The 18,159-nt window shown below is 53.2% G+C and overlaps 1 protein-coding gene across 7 annotated transcripts in view; it reads left to right on the top strand.

The window, feature by feature from the left end:
• PEBP4 (phosphatidylethanolamine binding protein 4) overlaps positions 1-18,159 on the top strand; it is a 235,385-nt gene that overhangs the window by 34,528 nt on the left and 182,698 nt on the right. For 3 of the 7 annotated variants that reach the window (XM_082729269.1, XM_082729267.1, XM_082729268.1), the window contains exons 2-3: positions 4,073-4,209; positions 10,396-10,522. In XM_082729269.1, coding sequence (XP_082585395.1) covers positions 4,073-4,209; positions 10,396-10,522 — 264 coding nt within the window. Of the gene's footprint in view, positions 1-3,780; positions 3,986-4,072; positions 4,210-10,395; positions 10,523-18,159 lie in introns of those variants that run through there. The other 4 variants (XM_082729273.1, XM_082729270.1, XM_082729271.1 and 1 more) reach the window with 4 other exon arrangements.

The raw sequence follows: 18,159 nt of genomic DNA on the forward strand, positions 1-18,159 counted from the left end.
ATTTATTTATTTATTTATTTATTTATTTATTTAACAGAGAGAGAGAGAGAGAGAGATCACAAGTAGGCAGAGAGGCAGGCACAGAGAGAGGGGGAAGGAGACTCCCTGCTGAGCAGAGAGCCCGATTTGGGGCTTGATCCCAGGACTCTGAGATTATGACCTGAGCCAAAGGCAGAGGCTTTAATCCACTGAGCCACAGGCATCCTTCTTACAATCTTCTTAATAATGTTTTCTTTTCTCTAACTCACTTTATCATAAGAAAACAGAATATAACACATATATATATATATGTGTTAAAATATGGATTAATTGACTGTTTATGCTATTAGTAAGGCTTCCCCGTCAGTAGTCAGCTATTAGTAGTTAAATCTGGGGGCAGTCAAGAGTTATCCACAGATTTTCAACTGCACAGGGAATTGGCCTCCTAACCCCCTTTTGTTCAAGGGTCAACTGTAGTATGATTCCATTTATAGGAAACACCCAGAAAAAGCAAATCTACAAAGGCAGAGAGTAGATTAGTGGCTCCCCAGGTCTGGGAAAGGAAGGAAGGGGGAGTAACTGCTCATGCGTTGTACTTCGGGGCTTCTTTTGAGGGTGATGAAAATGTTCTGGAATTAGGTAGTGATGATGGTTGCATGACTTTGTGAGGGTTGCACAACCCTTAGTGATCTCTATACTAAAAACCACTGAATTGTACATGTTAAAAGGGTGCATTTTATGGCATATAAATCTCAATTTTTATATGCAGAGTGAAGGAAAGGAGGGAGGGGGATGGAGTCACCGTAGATTCGGAGATTCCAGAGGGCGCAGGTGAAAAGGCTTAGGAGAGAGGGAAAGCACAAGCATCTGTCTGGATGGGGAAGGAAGGTGACACCTGGGCAGTAATGAGGGAGGGAGGGAGCGGAGGCCTGCAGGGACAGGAGGGGGCCAAGTGTTCAAGGAGCTGTTGCCCGGCGGATTCCGAGGTTTAGAGGGACCGAGGCAGCTTGGGAAGCCCAACAGGCTCAGCTTCCCTGAGAGCACTGGGATGTGGTCACAGTCCAGATGACTGGAGGAAAAGAAGGGGGCTCCCAGGGTGGCTACCGTGGGATCTAGAGATGGAAGTTTCCAGAAATAAGGCAGTGGAGCAAAGCAGGCTGGCAGTGGGAAGGGGACACTGTGCCTTCCCGGGCTTTGAATGTGGTTCCCTGATCTTGGACTCCCTGTAGGAAGTGAAGTTCTGTGAATCCCCAAGAGAAAGATCAGATTCGAAAATGTCGAGAACCACTGCGCTCTGTCGGAGCTCTCTGTACAAGAACAAGCCAGAGAAGGTTAGATAAATAAGCAAAAGGGATCCAGGGCCTGGGGCCAACCTGAGCAGTTACTTCCTGCTGTTGTTTATTGAGTTAGGAGCTGTTATGGGAAAACTGAACTATCAGAAACAGAGGCGGCCAGTTTGTCAGGCATTCACGCGGTCATTTATTAAGCATCTAGAAATGCCAGGGACTGTGCTTGGAATGCTGGATACAGACTAAGTACTGCCTCCCAAGAAGCTTGTGGAAACGGGGGCAGGGAGCGATAAACTAATCTCTAAGTAAGTAATTGCAAAATAATCCATTACAAGCATTTAAGAACCAGGAAAAGAGTAAGGAGCTACAATTCTGTGTAACAGGAATTGAACGGAACCTGGGGGTCAGAGCATTTCTCTGAAGACATGACATTTCAACTATCCACCAAAGGGGAGTGGGAAGTGAAGGAGGTACGCAGGAAGGCCTTGGGGGCAGGAAGGAGCTTGAGGCCTGAGCTGGAGTTAAACCTTGAGCCGCAGCTGTGGAGAGTAGAGAGTCACAGCTAGAGAAGCAGAAAGAGCCAGATCAGGCAGGCATTATGGGCTCAGTGGGAGATTCCGGGCTTCATTTGAAGAACAAAGGGAATGGAGGGGGACAATAATAGGGGAAAGACAGGGGACAGCAAAGCTCCAAGAGGGGGCAGTAGAGGAGAGGGGTTAAGGAGCAGGGAGTCTGGAGGCAGATGGCATGGGTTCAAATCCCAGGTCTGCCACTACAACCCATGTGACCAAGGTCCAGGTCAGCAAACCTCTCTGTACCTCAGTCTCCTCCTCTGTAAAATGGGATAACAACAGTACGTACTTCAGAGGATCCTATCAAGAGGATTCAGTGATAAAAGCTTGGCTCATACTGAGTGAGGAAGAATTGCTGACATGGGTAGGCTTGGCAGGAGCAACTCTATCCCGGGGAATCTCCCCCACCTCCAGACAGCCATTTTTTGGTGCTAAGAGCGATTGGCATTCAGGAAAGTTCTGGCTTTTCTAGTGGCTGCCACTTTGAAGGCAAGAGGCTCTTGGCCTTGGAAGACCAACGCTGGCAGCATCGTCCCTGTGGCTCTGGCTATCCACTGAGCCACCCAGGTGCCCTAGCTCTGGCTATCCAGCGAGCTCCTCCAGAACAGGGACCCTGCTGACACTCTGTCTTTTCAGGGCCTGGAACGTGGGAGTGCTCAGTACTCGCTGGAGAGACAGATTGCGAATGAATGAATGAATGAATGGACACATGGAAGGAGCTGTGAAGAGTACTTACACTCTGCGTAAATAACGAGCATTCCCTCGGTGAGGGCCATTCCCGCCTGAGGCCCTTCCATCCATAGCTTGTCCTATCCCATTCTCTGCCATCTTGTGAGGCGGGGGCTACCAGGAGACACTTCCAGTAAGGGAATGACCTTGGGAAGGAGAGTCCTCTTTGGGGAGCCCTGGCCATACATCAGGGACTCTACTTATTGAGAAGCTCATCTGAGTTGTTGCCCCAAAGAAGGGCTTTTGGCTAGAAGTCGGGCTCCTGGAAGCAGGAATTCAGCTGGAAAGCAAGCGATGCTCGAAATAGTTTCTCTAAAGCTCAAGCTGCATACACTTCATGGCTATGATCTCATCTTCCTTAGCAAGGCACAGGAGTGACAGGGTATTTCACTTGTTTTTGAGAGGGAGAAGAGGTGCATCCTAGTGAGGCATAGGCCCCCCAACACCCACCCCAGCAACCTGGTGGGGGGCTCAGAGCAGAACCCAGGCATCCTCTGTTCCCGGCTGGTAGAACAGCCCCCCAGCACACCCCCACACCCCATCTCAGAGAAGATAGGGAGCAGATCAGCTGGAAAGGCAGAGGGAGAACTGCTTTTGATCTTCCCCCTGCCCTCTCCTGTTCCAATGGAAGCCCCACACGCAACTTCCTGCAGGCTGCTGCCGCCCTTCCTCTCAGCCAGTGCCGCCGGCAACCTGCACCGCAAGCTGCCCCCTTCCCCAGCAGCCCTGCTGGCTTCTTCTCCAGAGACTATTATTTTGGGAGAGTGCTGAGTTCAGCACTGCGGCAAGGTGCAGTCAGAGGAGCCCTTCTGTCCTTAGCTGGCCCTCTGGAGCTGTTCTCGGGGCCAGGGCGGCCCCAAGAGCAGTGGCCCCTCCTACACAGGGTCACTGTGTCCTGGGTCCACCTACCATCCGTCAGCCCCAAGGCTGTCAAGGCAGGTGGCACAGAACTGTGGGCAGGGGACGCAGCGCTGTCCAAGGGCTCAGCCCAGCCAGACCGCAGCTCCTAGAGAGACGATCAAGGTCTTGCTCTTGCAAGCACCACAGGACCCGTGCTCCTGCCCCCCCAGCCCAAAGCCTGGGGTCACTGGCTTCCCAGGGTTTGCCTTAAAGCCAAAGGAGAAGGCTGCCTGGCCTAGGGCCAGCTGATTGCACACGGGGCGAGCGGCAGGGACAGGACGCATTGCTGGGAAGAGAGACTTATGTAAGCTCTTCTGCCCCAGCGCCGAGATTAGTGGCCAGCAAAGCCCTGCTCCAACAGGGGCGGGGCCCCAGCCAGGACTGCAAACTGAGTCCGGTTTGGAGTAGGCCCAGATCCTCCCAAGGTATCCGTGTCCTGGTGGCAGATTGGCCGCTGGAGCCCAGGCAGCTGCCTGCCCTTCTCCTTCTGCTTACCAGTGGTCTCTGTTCCTCCAAGTGGGCCCCCGGGGTGGGGACACGCAGGGTGAGAAGGGTGCCCCCTGCAGAGAGCCCCCCCAGCTCTGAAAGTTCCTTTCGTTCCAGGTGTCCACGGACTGGACAATGAGGCTGGCCGTGGCAGCCCTGTTTCTCGGTCTCACGATGGTGGTCTCCAGAGATGTGGAGGAAGGCGACTTGTGCTTGTACGAGCCCCTGTCTGACGCCGATGCTGTCCTCTGCAAGTAAGGCCGGGCGGGACTCCGGAAAGCAAGCAGGCAGGTCAAAACGGGGCTTGAGATCGCGGGGAGGCGTGTCTGCTGAACCAGGGAGCACTGTCTCCTCAGGCAGCCCCTGCGGACTGGCAGAGAGTAAGTGAGGCTGGGAGAATACCTGGATGGAGGACAGCATAAGGAAGGCACTGGAGACAGGCTCCCGCCTTCCAGAAGGCAGGCTCCCAGCCCCAGAGGGTATACGGGTCTGGTCAGCTCCCCCTCATACCCCGGGACCTCCAGACCCGAGAGGCTGCCCTCACCCTCTCTGCTGGGACCCTGAGGGACCGTCCCTCTCCATAGCCCAGACTGCCCCCTTTCCCCCAGCAAAGTGGCATTTTAAAGAACAGTGGCAGTTGACAGAGGGTGTGAAATTGGACCCTCCCATGTGAGAGGCCATGGTTAGCCTTCCAGGGATGAAGCCCCAGGAGTGTGTGACAGGTGGGTCTTTTAGGGAGTGTGGCCTCTGGGTGCTGTCTAGAGAAGAGGCCGGGTGTCAGGGGTGGGCTTCTTCCTGAAGCTTCTCCCTGCCTGAGTCAAAGTTCAGCTCTCTCCTCATGGACCGCCAGTTAGAAAAGCCAGTCCTGATTGGCCTGGACTCGTGGCTCATCCTGAGGGCGGCCCCGGGCCACTCTGCCGCCAACCCTCTCTGCCCGTTTGGTAGCTGATGGGACTGGCATCCCATTGAAGCCAATGGAAGTGAGAGTGTAGAGAAGAACCCTCCTCTCTACTTGGTCTCCTTGTGTACATTTGAATTCCTCCTAATGTGACTTCTAGAAAGATAAATACAGGTTTTCCCTTGAAAAGTTAGGTAGCTGAAACTGTCCCCCCCCAAAGATGGTACACATTCTTATCAGTACCTTTTCTTAACTCTGGTGAAACCACTGTGGGTGAAGTTTTGTGCGGGAGGAGGAGGAAACAGTGGCTGCCTCTCACATGTGGGCTCCAGGCCTCTAGGTGCTCCGCGGAGTGGAACCTTCCTGGGGGCGGCAGCCATTTTACTCAGGTAGGCAGGAAGGCAGGAGATCGAGTTCTCATGAGCTGGGGAGGTGGGCTGGGCCAGTCACGATCAGGCCCCCTTGCAGAATGCCTCTGTGCTTCCCACCTTCATTACAGAACACTTAGAAAGTGATTGTGTGTATATGGTCCCTGGCTGCGACCGACTGGCCCGGCCCCAGCTGCCCTTGGCTCTGCGCTGTAGGCCTCCCTCCACACACACTTCGGTGTCCCGGTGGCCTGAGAACTCTGGGGCACGGAGGGAGCCCCGACGTGTGTATCAGCATCCTCACAGCCAAAGAGGGGGCTCCAGAGATTAAATAACCAGTCTACAGCACTGCCACACCCTGCAAGTGTCAGAGCCAGGGTTCAGCCCCTTCTGTCTGACTCTGCACTCAACAAACACTCTTTCTGGCTGCTTACCTTCATGCAGGGGCAGAGCTTCTCAAACTCAAGGGAAGGGGAGCTTTCTTAGTCGCCTTACCTCAGCTCTAAAAAAATGCCAGCTCAGGGCGCCTTACAAAGAGCAGAAATGTACTTTTTCCTCCTTCTTGCAAGTGCTAGCACATCTGGTGAGAACCCACTTCCTGATTCAGAGATAGCCATCCTCTCGCCATGCCCTTGCCTAGTGGAAGCACCCCCTGGAGGCCCCTGCTTCATGACGCCCTCACACTGGGGGCTGGGGTTCAGCTTATGAATTTGGGGGGAGGGGCAAATGCAGTTAAATCCTTCTCAGGAGCTCTTCTCAGGACTGCCTAGAATACACCAGCAGACCCCCAGTCTGAGAAACACAAACTTACTGCACTCGGGCTGCGTGGTAGGAACTGTTTCATTATAAGCCATCACTGCAAAAGGTTTGTCTTTATTGCTGGTAAAAGGCCATCACTAACGGACAGCACATTGTGGACATGCCAGACCTCTGGGGTCAGTACCTCCTGTGCTAAGACCCGCCCCCCCCCCCAAGAATCCTGCTCAGCTCAGCCTCCTCCCCTTGCCAAGACAGCCCCCAGAGAATCCGTTCCCCTTGTGGTATTTGGAGTCTAAAAGAGAATTTGTAAATTTAGGCCTTAATACCAGAGAGTATGAATCTAGAAGAGGAATTATATTTATCAGGAGAAGCAGTAGGAAAACACTGTTAAAAGAAAAGCTCTTCCGCAGTGATATCTTACCTACCCCAAGACAAGCCTGAGTAGACCGACAAAAACACTGAGATTCAGGGGTGCACGGGTGGCTCAGTCGGTTAAGCATTTGACTCTGGATTTCAGTGCAGGTCATGATCTCAGGGTCGTGAGATCGAGCCCTGCCTTGGGCTCTGTGCTAGGCATGGAGCCTGCTCTCTCCCCCGCTCTGCCCCTGTGCCCCACTGCCTGCGTACTCTTTCTCACTCTTAAAAAAAAGGACTTATGTTCAGTGTCTGCAACAACAACAACAAAAACCCCAGAGCCTCTGGTCTGGATTGGAAGCTCTGTCCTTGACAGGGTACGTCCCCTCCCGTCTCAAGGTGGGGGTCGCCTCTCTTTAACTCACCGCACTCCTAGTTTTGTCCCGGGACCCTGCATCGGAGGAGTCCAGTTTCTCTGCCTCCTGCTGGTCCTTCAGGCGGTGAGGTGTCACACTCTGCCTTTACCTGCAGCTCTTCTAAGCGGGGCACCCTCCTCTGTCCCTGGTTCTTCCCCAGGGGCCTGGCTCCTGGACCCCATATCTGGGACGTTGGTTGGAGACAGCCCTTTGCTCTTTTCCAAGGCTGGCGCCCCGCACTTGGACCCTGAGAACCACGCAGGGAGGCTGGGGTGCCCAGCGAGTCCCCTCAGACTTCTGTGAAGCTGGCCTCCCCTCCACGGCCTCTTGTCCTCCTCGCTCACAGGCCGCTGGAATTCTGAGCCCTTTCTGCTGGGACAGGCAAGGAGCCGTTTTCCTCTGATCCGGTTCTTACGGTGACCATCCCGTCAGAAGCCCAGAGAAGCGCATCTGCTCCCTGGGGAGGCTGTCAGGCCACTGGAGTAGTTCTCCCTGCACAGATCCCCCACAGGAGCGGCTGCTCACCTTTGTTGTGTCCTGGTTTCTCCGGGTGGGGTTCCACTGGGCAGCGGGGGCTTGGAGCCTCTCCGGAGGCTGTCCTCAAGCTGCGGCCTCATCTGAGGGGCTGGACTGGCAGGGGTGGGGGGCTCGGCTCCCCAGGAGCTTGCCCGTGTGGCTGTTGACAGGCCTTGGTCCCCTGCCTGAGGGTGGCCTCTCCGTGGGGCTGTTCGTCACACCACAGATGCTTTCCCCAGAGCCTGGCTGAGCGGGAGGGCATGTGAGAGGAGCCACAGTCTTCTTATGACATAATCTTGGAAGTGATGTCCCACTGCTGCTGCTAACCCTAACCCCCACCTTCTCCCTTCCAAGCGAGTCACCAAATCCAGCCCCCACTCAAGGGGAGCGGTCACACTCAGGTGGCAGGACCAGGAGGCGGGGATCTCGGGGGGGGGGGGGTCTCACGGACACTGTGTGCCACACCCATGTCCCCGTCCCCTCAGTTCGCCAACAATGAGACCCTGTGCGGGTTGCTTCACTTTCTGTGGGCCTCCACTTACTCATCTGGGGGAGGGGCATATAGCCACGGCTGCTCTGAGGAGTCGTACGGAATGAAATACTATGTGTGCGGTGCTCCTGATCCATTCCCTTCCCCCGGCCTCTTATGCCATGCGAGATAGCGACCGCGCTGGGACCAGAGCCCCCGGCCCTCCCCGCGGCGCTCCCAGGTCCTTGTGAAGTTGACCAGGAAGTGCCCCCCCTCTGGGGGGTGGAGAGGGTACATGCCCCGTGTGAGGCACCCCATGAGCCGGAAGAGGGCACAGGTGCTAAAGTGTGTTCTTACTCAATTCAGTTTCCAATTCATTCACCTCAGGCTTGTCCAGATCTTTTTTTGAGGCTGATGGGATCATCTGTTTTAATCAATGACCCACTTGTTCATTGTTATTAATCAACTTTGTGACTCTCACAAATTACACAGATTTGCCTTCTGTGTCCTGATCCAAGTCTTTGGCAAAACTGCTGAACGGGACAGAGGCCCACACGTGCCCCCGGGGCCTGGCCTGCCGTGTGGGGCGACGGGAGGTTTTCAGACACTGGGCTGGCAGCGCCCCATGGTGTGACCAGGGCCAGGAGCACGGACTCAATCCCTGGTCTCCTGGTGCCTACATTTCCAGGGGCCACTCTGCCGCTTGAGGCCCACTCATGGGACGTCAGCTGGCTGCTTTTGCTAAACTGTTTTAACATTTGTAGCAATTCCACTACGATAAAAGGAGGAGACCCATTCGTCCCCTGGAGAAGGCCCCTGGGGTCCTCTGTTTCCCTCCTTCCTGGCCGTTGGCCCTTCCCAGTTCCGGGCTGTGTCCTGACTCTCCAGCAGGGGGTCCCCTCTATTGGCCTTAGACCTTGCTAGGTGCAATGTCAGACAGTCATGGCCGAACCAAACCAAAAGTTCTTGAAAATATTACTGTTGGGGCACTTGGGGGGCTCAGTTAGGGAAGCCTCCGGCTCTTGGTTTCGGCGCAGGTCATGATCTCAGGGTCAGGAGATGGAGCCCCATGTCGGGCTCCGTGCTGAGTGTGGAACCTGCTTAGGATTCTCTCTCTCCCTCCCTCTCTGCCCCTCCGGCTACGCAGGGCCACTCTCTCTTGAAAAATAATGATAATAATAATAATAATAGTAAGTAATAATAAATAAAATGTTGCTGTGAGGAAAAATGAAAACCCATCCCTAAAACTTGTTCAAAAGCAATCAAAACCATGGCCTCCAAAAGGAATTACTATAACCTCACCAAGAGGTAAAAGAAACAAGTGAGCTGAGCAAACCGGAAGTTGAGCTAACCGGCCCGAGGCTCCTCGGGGTGCTGGCCCACTGAAGCGTCCTGCCCCTGCCGGGGGTTTAGGCTCTGGCTGCCAGCGCCCAAGGTGGGACCTCGGGGGACACTGAAAGGGTGAAATGGAGCGGAATGTGGGGCTCCACACCGGAAAGCTGCCCTGGCCTTCCTCGCAGATCCCGAGTTTGGGCGCCCCTGCTCTCCGCGGCATCTCCTCACTGGGCCTCCTCCCAGCCTCACCCCCAGCAAGGGAATCGTGGCCAGCTCTGGGTGACCCCTGGCAGGCTGTGGAGCTGCTCAGCCACGTTGGGCTTTTCGGCAAAGGCGGAGGACCCACCTTTTCTCTGTCTGTGAATCATCTTAACCAAATGCACCCTGCCGAGACCCTGGGTCTTGGTGATTAAAAAAAAATGGCAGAACAGAGAGAAAGGGCAAATTAAAAAAAAAAAAAAAAGTTGGTTCAAAGATTTTGGTTTTTTTTTGTTTTTTTAAATATCAGTTTGACAGCCTGGCTTACATCCCTGAGTTTTGGTTACAGGTGAGCCCTTAAAGCTAATCCTGATGGAGTTTTGGGAACAGCCCTCCAGGGGAACAGGATTCTTAGAGCATTCATGCTGTTCAGCTCTTTCAGGGAAAAAGCAGACAAATGGATTCATCCCACTGTCTTAGGGACCAGAGAGTTTACCCCCTAGGAGACATTTGCATTCTGAAAGTACAGGGAGTAGTAGGTCGAGGGCCTAGGTTATCGGGCGACACATGACCCAGAGAGGTGGGTTAGGGAAACTACCAGGGACGATTGCCAGACTTGGAGGGGATCTGGGTTGTTTAGGGTCGACGAAGGCTGGACCCGTGAAGAAGGCTGTGCGCACTTGCTAAACCTTTCTTGATGTAAAGAAAACATTCCTGGAAAGCACTGTGTAAATATTGTTCTTATAAACCCAATCCTACTTTAAAGACACTGACCAGGTTTGCCTAAAGATGTATGTTCTTCCTGAGGAGTAAATACAGATGACCGTTAACGTCTTCTGACCGCTGGTGGCTCGTTGTAAACATCAATCGCCTTCTTCGCTCCTCACGCCAGCGCTATCAGTACGTACAGTCCATGTCCCCATTTTACAGGTGAACAAACTGAGGCACCAAGAGGTCAAGTAACTCTTAACACACACTGGTCACACTAGAAAGTGACCACAACTAGTTGGAAGCAGGCCTAGGATTCAATCCCACTTACTCCACATTCTCCACAGCACAACTGAACGGTGTGAGCTCTCAGCCTCCCCCAGAACTGACATGGGCTGACCATCTCCCTCTCTCCATAGGGGCCTTGAAGTTTTCTACCCAGAGCTGGGGAACATCGGCTGCATGATTATTCCCGACTGCAACAACTACAGACTAAAGATCACCCACTGGGCTGAGCCCATAGTCAAGTTCCCTAGGGCCTTGGAGGTAAGTGAGCAAGCCTGGCCTGGAGGGGGAGGGCCATGGGTCTTGGTTTCCCTCTGAGCATGCTCATCTGGGTGACTTGAAGCCATGGGCAGGGCCATCTTGGTTGGGTCTGGGGGTCCCACGTGACCACGGATACCACAAGCATGTGCCCTCCTTAGAGAAGCTCTATAACCTTGGAGGAGGTTGGGATGGGGGGAATGGGGCTGCAGCCTGGGCACTGTAGTGGGACTCTGGGGCCGCTCTGCTGGGTCTTTGCCTGCTCCCAAGAAGCCTTGCTCCTCAGTGCACGCGGAGACCAGCTGGTGTGTGCTTTGGGGTTGGCAGAGAAAAGGAGAGAGGGAGTCCTTTCTCCAGGTGCAAGGTGGCTCGGCTTTCAGAATGATCTTCCGGACGCGGAGGAGCAGGTTTGTAATGGGCTAAACAAGAGGAGTAGTGCATCCTGACTCCATCCTTACAATATGAAACACACCTGAGAGTTTGCTCTCACTTGTCTGAAACAGAAGATTGAAGCATTTTTAGGAATCGCAAATAAGTGTTCTTTCTACCAGGAAATGACTAGTACTATCTTGTTCTGGAAGCTTCCCTTAGATTGGGGATGCAGTAAGCCTGGGGAAGGGCCATGGAAGTAGGAAGTGGGACTGTGGCTCCTGCTTGCAGTGGCCAGGCCAGGTCCTGGGGGTGCTGCTCCAGTGTTCCGGTCACTGTCTCTTTGTTTCTTGACTCCTGGGTCACACTGAACCCCCAAAGTGTCAGCAATGGAGGGCGACTCTGCCTCCATCTTTGTGGTGTTTGATTAGGAGGTGCCCATGTCAACCTACATACAAGGACTGTGATGTGGCCGGGAATCAGGCCACAAATGGGTGGAGATGGAAGGGTCACGGTCAGGATGTGACCCCACACACACCACACGGACGTGCACAGCCTTCTGGTCCCTTCCGTGTGCAGCGGCAGGGAGAGGCCACTGACGGCTCTTCCCCTCTGTCCGTCCGGCCTGGGGACTCTCGGTGCTGCTGTTGATCAGGCCTGATGGCGGTCAGGACAAACACAACAAAACAGCAAGTTCTGGGGTGGGAGATCACAGCGTCCTCACATGGAGAGGGTAGATTTTTCTCTCTCTCTGGGACTGTTTCCACTATCAGGGAACCAATACACTGTGATGTGTCCCACAATTTATGAGACTGGGAACACAAAGCTTTGACTGGCTATTGTGTTTGCGATCGTGACAAATGTCCTTTCCTCCGGGACTCTAAGCAAGCAGTAATAAGGGTGCCTTCTGGGTCTCCTCTCCCTCAACCCTCCCAAGCCCCATGCTCATGACCATGCGAGCACACACACGAGCACACCTGCACGTCAGCCCTCCTCCCTGGAGACCCTTGGCCTGGGTTGCACCATTGGACACGTGGGAGAGAAGCAGAGGAAACACAGGACCCTGAGATTCTAACGCTCAGAACAGGATGTGGAGGGCTCCTGCAGGGCAGGAGCCCAGTCTTTTAGGGAAGAGTATAATGCCGCACCTGGGACAAGATGCTCTACTTTGCCATTAATTCACTTGTCCTTGGTTCTGCCACTGAAGGAGTAAGGAGGTAGATCCAAAAACTCTTTCGCAGCCCAGTGACTGTCCCAGGAGGGTTTCTCAAACGGCTCCACTCTGCGTGATATTATAGCAGATGGCCACTAGATGGCAGTGCAGACTTTTCTGAGTATCTGGTGTACTTGGTTTGAAGCAAGCTTGGGAAGTCGGCCTTTGATTTGGCTTGGTCCATACTGATTGTCCTGGGGTGTGAATGCATCCTGGGGTGTGAATGCATCACCTCCTCCAGGTCATGAAATTTCCCACCCTGTCTCTGTCCAGAGGCGGGATGGTAAGAAAACCTGGAGACTTATGAGGGCCACAGAGCTGTGATTAAGAAAGCCAAGGAGGGGCGCCTGGGTGGCTCAGTGGGTTAAAGCCTCTGCCTTTGGCTTAGGTCATGATCCCAGGGTCCTGGGATCAAGCCCCACATCCATCGGGGCTCAGCAGGGGGCCTGCTTCCTCCTCTCCCTCTGCCTGCCTCTCTGCCTACTTGTAATCTCTGTCTGTCAAATAAATAAATAAAATCTTAAAAAAAAAAAGTCAAGGTCAGAAGTTTCACCAAAAAAAAGAAAGAAAAAGGTCAAAGTGATGGAAACAAAGGAAGAAAAAGTAATATTCTACTACTGTAGAACTTGACTTTTTTTTGGAAATATAGCTGATGTTTGACAAGGCAGATTTAGTTTGAGTTCCCGAAAAACACCATTAATCAAGTGGTACCCACTTTATGCTGGATACTGTTCATGTGTCATTTCATTTAAAGTTTTCATCAAGTCTGCAAATGAAGTGTTTCTTTGGTTGAGACTGTCAGTAGCAAGTAACAAAAGCCAGTTTCACTGGTTTTTGGTTCACAAACCAAAAACTCCAGGGATAGCTTCAGGCATGGCTGGATCCAGGTGCCCAAACAACATCACTAAAAATCTTTCTTTCCCTTTTCTCTGCTTTTTCTGTGCTGGTTTTATGTATAAATAGACTCTTTCCTTGTGGTGGCAACGGCAACTCCATCAGCTTCAGATTTGTGTTACTAGTTTATCAATCCTAGTGGGTATAGGTTGACACTTTACAACCATTAAAAATCCCAGGATTTGTCCTGCTTAGATCACATACTTATCCCTGAACTAATGACCCTGGGTAGGCCCATTAAATCTACAAAAGCTGAGAGCAGAAGAGGATGGTTCCTTCAAAGGAGAATCAAGGTGCTGGTTGTTAGAAGGGAGAAAAGATATTGGGTCAGAAAAACAAGAGAAGTTCCTGCGGAAGAATTTAATCAAAGCAGGTGCAGAGCTGGAAAGTGGCAGAACCAGGGTTTAAACCCAGGTCTGCCCAGCATCAAAGGCTTGGCCACGGGACCACTGACAATGGCTCTCAGGGGAGACATCAGGGTGCTGGTACCATTGGAGAGGGCTTGCTGAACAGAAGCTTTCCTGGGACAGAAAGGAATGGTTGCTAAGAAGGATGGTGATGAAGAGGGGGGAGACAGGCCAGGGACAATGGGAAATGAGAAGATGAACAGAGCTCCCCTGGAGGGGTAGAGAGAGCAAATATCTCTAGAAAGAAAGCAACTGGAAAAGTTGGAGAGGAAGTAGATGCTATCTGGGAATAGGGTCCCTCAAAAGTGCAGGTAGGGGAACAGAGTAACAGAGAAGAGGATTGTAAGCATTTCCTCTGGGCCCAGAGCCTGATGAGAAAGGACAAACAGATAGCAGTGGGCTATGTGGGGATAGTGTCTCGTTTCAAAGGTGATTAAAGCAAAAGCCACCAAAGCAGCAGGTGCCCACGGTGCCTTGGAAGCTCCCACCACCACCACCAAGCAAGCCCCGAGGCCCTGGAAGGAGGTGGTCAGTGGGCCTGGGACTGTGTCTCTGCGCCTCCTAGAGGTCTTCCCTTCTGCACACCTTTGCTCAGGCCACTTCCCATATCCGGACCTTGCATTCTGGGACACCTTGATCACACCAAAATGCTTCTTCTAAGAAGCCTTCCCTGATTGCCTCCCACTTCCCTGATTGCCTCTCCTCATCCCTGGCTGGTCTCTTCTTTCTATGTGCTTTTTATTTGTTTTTTATTATTTTTTAAAAGATTTTATTTATTTCCTTGACAAAGAGAGACATAGTGAGAGAGGGAACTCAAGCAGGGAGAGCAGGAAAGGGAGAAGCGGGCTCCCCGTCGAGCAGGGAGCCCAATGCAGGGCTGGATTCCAGGACTCTGGGATCATGACCTGAGCTGAAGGCCAATGCTTAATGACTAAACTACCCAGGCGCCCCTCTCTGAGCTTTTTAAATGTCCCCTACCTACCAGACCTAGCGTTTACTTCCTCTGGCATGTATTGTTGTTGCTTATTTCTATCTCCCAGAACCTTGACCTGTGTATAAGCTCTAGGAAAGTAGGACTGGCCACAACCTCTTACCAGGTTTGCAGACCCCATGTTGGCTGACCAGGCGAGTGAGTAGAGAATGAATGAATGGCAGGGGAAGGACACCTCCTGGAGGTGAACCATGAGATGTGTGAGTCCCACGGTTTGCCTTTTAAGCTGCTGGGTGCCCAGGTGAGCCGGGTGGACTCTGAACCCAGCGCTAGTCCCTCCTCCACCCAGGGCGGCGGCGGGGGGGGGGGGTGCGGCTCAGGGCTGGAAAGGGGACAACCAGGAGACAAATCCAGCTGGTTTCCCAAAAGGCAAAGTTGTGCAGGGAAATGTGAACGGTCCCTGCGTCAACAGTCCTGAGAGCTGAGAGAAGGGTTGAAATAAGAGGCAGCCTTCTCCCTGGGTGCTCTGACAAACATTAAGAGGCAAACGTCTTAAAATGCATCCCTTCTCAAGACGATGCAAACTGAAAGGCCCCTGAGAAGCTTCTTGACTGAGGCTTATTCTTCACCTTGAATTTCACCAGCTGGAAACCTTTTGAAGTGAAGAAATTGCCTTTAAGTGGGGAATATGCATTGCATTAGAGAGAAGGAATAAGGAGTCCTGCTGTCCCTCGGGTTTCCAGGCGGCTCCACGGCTTTCTCCTTCCCAGAAAGCAGGTGACTCTGAACAGCCTCACCCTGAGTGGGACAGGCCTAGCCCCACGCCACCCTGGACCCACAGTGTCTGTGTTGCTGCCTCCTGGGGGCCACCTCCTTGCACTCGCGGGCCCAGAGTGGGGACAAAGTTGGGACACAGGCGGTGGCATCACAGACTCTCTGTGCTGAAAGAGACCTCGGAGCGAACTAGCCTGCCTCCCATCCTTCTCTTCATGCTCAGAGCAGCACAGGGCTGCTGAGGTCACAGATGATGAGTGGAGGTGGGACACAGGGCTCCTGACACGGGGTAAGGCTGGTTAGAACAGCCCCCCGCTCCCTCACCAATGGACAGGGCAGATTCTCTTACTCCCGGCAAGAAAGGGCAGAGGAGGGGCGTGCATACCTACAGGGGCAGCCAAGGGCGGCAGCCCAGCAGGATTTAGTGTCAGTGACAGGAAGTGATTCACTTAACACATACTCACTGAATACACAGACACCATATTAGTGCCTCCGAGCCCAAAACCGAAGGCGCCACAGCAATGCTCCCAGTCTAGGTGGGAATACGGGTGGGTGGCCGGCAAATGTGGGGTCGTGTGGTGTCAGGTCTGTGGTACAGGAACTGCAGGTACCACGAGGACCGGACAGGGCAGCCAAGCTGAGTGGCAGTCAGGGAAGGCCTCCAGGAAGAGGTGACCGGAGCTGACCTGCAGACAGTGAATAGACAGGGCATGAAGGGGAGGCCCCGGGTGGCTGGGTGACGGATGAGGCTCGGGAGAGGACAGGGTCACAATGCAAGGGGCCACAAAAGCTGCTTGGCCTGGTGGGGAGTCCGGATTCGATATTGTAGTCAGGCTGGGGAGGGGCTGGTGAAGGCGATTGGATTAGCAGCTTGGGAAGGTGCCTTCCGTCCCCGGCATTCCAGGTGGGAGAAGGGAAGAAAGGAGAGGCTGGAGGCAGAGAGAACACCCCGTTGAAACAGTCAGCATAGGCGAGGGCATGAGCCATGGCACGGATTTGAGAGCTATATAGAAGTGGCATCTGCAGGGCTTGGTGACTGCAGAGGCTCGGGGATGGTGGGGTGGGGTGGGGAGTGGTATGACACTTGGGTTTCTGTGACGGTCAGCCAGAGGAGTGGGGGTGAAGCTGCAGCATCTAACTTATCCTCTAAAACAAGGTGCTTTGGAAAGTGAAGGGATAGGCTGTCGAGAATTATCGGGATGGCAGGGGTGACAGGGCACACTGTCCCATTATTAGGGCTTCCAGCAAGGGACACACTAGATCTACAGGGACAAAGGCCAGTGGCAGTGACTCTGCAGACGCTGAGTTTGAGGATCGTGTGTGTGTGCAGAGGCAGGTGCCCCGTGAGCCCGCTGAGCGGAGCAGACAGGGCTGGAGGCCTAGACTGGGGTCCTCAGTGCCAGGGGGTGGGCAGTAGAAGCTGGAGGCGGCGGGACTCCCTCAGAGGGAGGTTACAGAGGGGTCCCCTGTGGCCCGCCTGCAGAGGTCAGACTGGCACAGGAAAAAGTGTAACTGATGTAACCCAGCCAGCTGCTGGCAAGCCCCGTCAGGGACAGAAGTGAATGAGAAAGGGACACGGCGGGCTGGGCACACACACCAGAAGTGTGCGGGAGACAAGGGACACCCAAGCTATTGAAATGCTGGCAGGAAAGAGCCAGTTCTAAGGGCAAAGCCCCATGCAGCAGAAATTGGAGATAATGGGCCCAGTGGAGAAGTTCACATCTGAGAAGAAGAACCACGAGGGTGGTGGAGGTCACACAAAGGGCAGGAGATTTCCTCAGAGGCCAAGGGTAGGAATCACGGAAGACTCAGGTGTGGGGGGTGGGATGGGGGGAGCAGCCGCAGGGGCCAGGTTAGGGAGAGCTGTTAGATTTGGCAAATTCCCTGGTACTGCTCTTGAGGACGGAGAGAAGAATTCCAGAAGGAGCGGCTGGGAGCAGATGGCAAATCCAGGACAGGGTGGGGGCTTCAGCAATACTCCGAGTGGTAGAGGGAACTCGTGACCTGCAACCCTAACCCAGGGCCTAACCTGTGACACAAGCTTAGTAAATGCTATCAGCTGTCATTCTAAGAGACAGGCCTGGAATCTGAAGAGTACACGGCACAGAGGATTTCGGCTTCTGGAGAATTCAAAGGGCAACGCTTATCACCGTCTCCAACCCTTGCAGCCAGGTTTTGAAGTTGCAGAGAAACTTCTCACATAGGGTTTCACACGATCCTCCTAATAATGTTGGGAGCTAGGCAGAGTAGGTGAAGGGCCCTCCCAAGGTCACACTTGCCAAAGCTGGGAAGTAGGAGAGCCAGCTTTAGATCCCCTCCAGGTCCACTGTCTTCCAGCTACATAACTTTCCCTCTTGACTCCATCCTGGTTACTTGAAAATGGATGGGGTTCTGGGTGGCTTCATGCCGAAGCATCCTTGCCGCCAGCATTTTTGCTGCACAGCTCGTGGGCTATCATGCAATTTTGCTGCAAAAACAAAAATCGTGAAAAACAAAAGAGGGACATCCATTAAAAAGGAGATAATGAAACGCAAAGAACAAATTACAAAATTAAAAAGACTCTCTTGTGAAGTATAAAAATATTTGAACATACCAAAAATGCCTACTGTGGATTCCTGGCAACTGTACACGTATCATTGATTTTGTAGATTATACGTAGCTAGGTACTTGTCTTCAAAGTCTTTCCTTCATGGCAGCATATACTTTTTTTTCTTGTTGATTCGCCTCCTTTTGCGGCCTCACACTTTCTCTCTTTTCACTGAGGTTTCCTCCTTCATCGAGGGAGGTATCAGTTTCCAAATACCGGGCTGTGCACCTGCCACCGAGTTTTGTATGGTGTGGCGACAGCCTTCTACACTATTGTTTGTCTCTGGCCTCTGGTTCCCTGTTACCGATGGGCATTCCAAAGTGCCACGGGAAATGTGGGTTGGAAACTCTGGGTCACTGTAGAGACGGCCACGAGTGCTGAGATTGTAGAGGGTAAAGCTCTGCGGTGAAACCAACCTTACGACCCATTACTTCTGCGGCAAACGTGTGTGCTGCCCAGATGCTC

Source organism: Mustela nivalis (genome assembly GCF_964662115.1).
Source record: "Mustela nivalis genome assembly, chromosome: 4".
In the NCBI taxonomy this organism is placed as follows: domain Eukaryota; kingdom Metazoa; phylum Chordata; class Mammalia; order Carnivora; family Mustelidae; genus Mustela; species Mustela nivalis.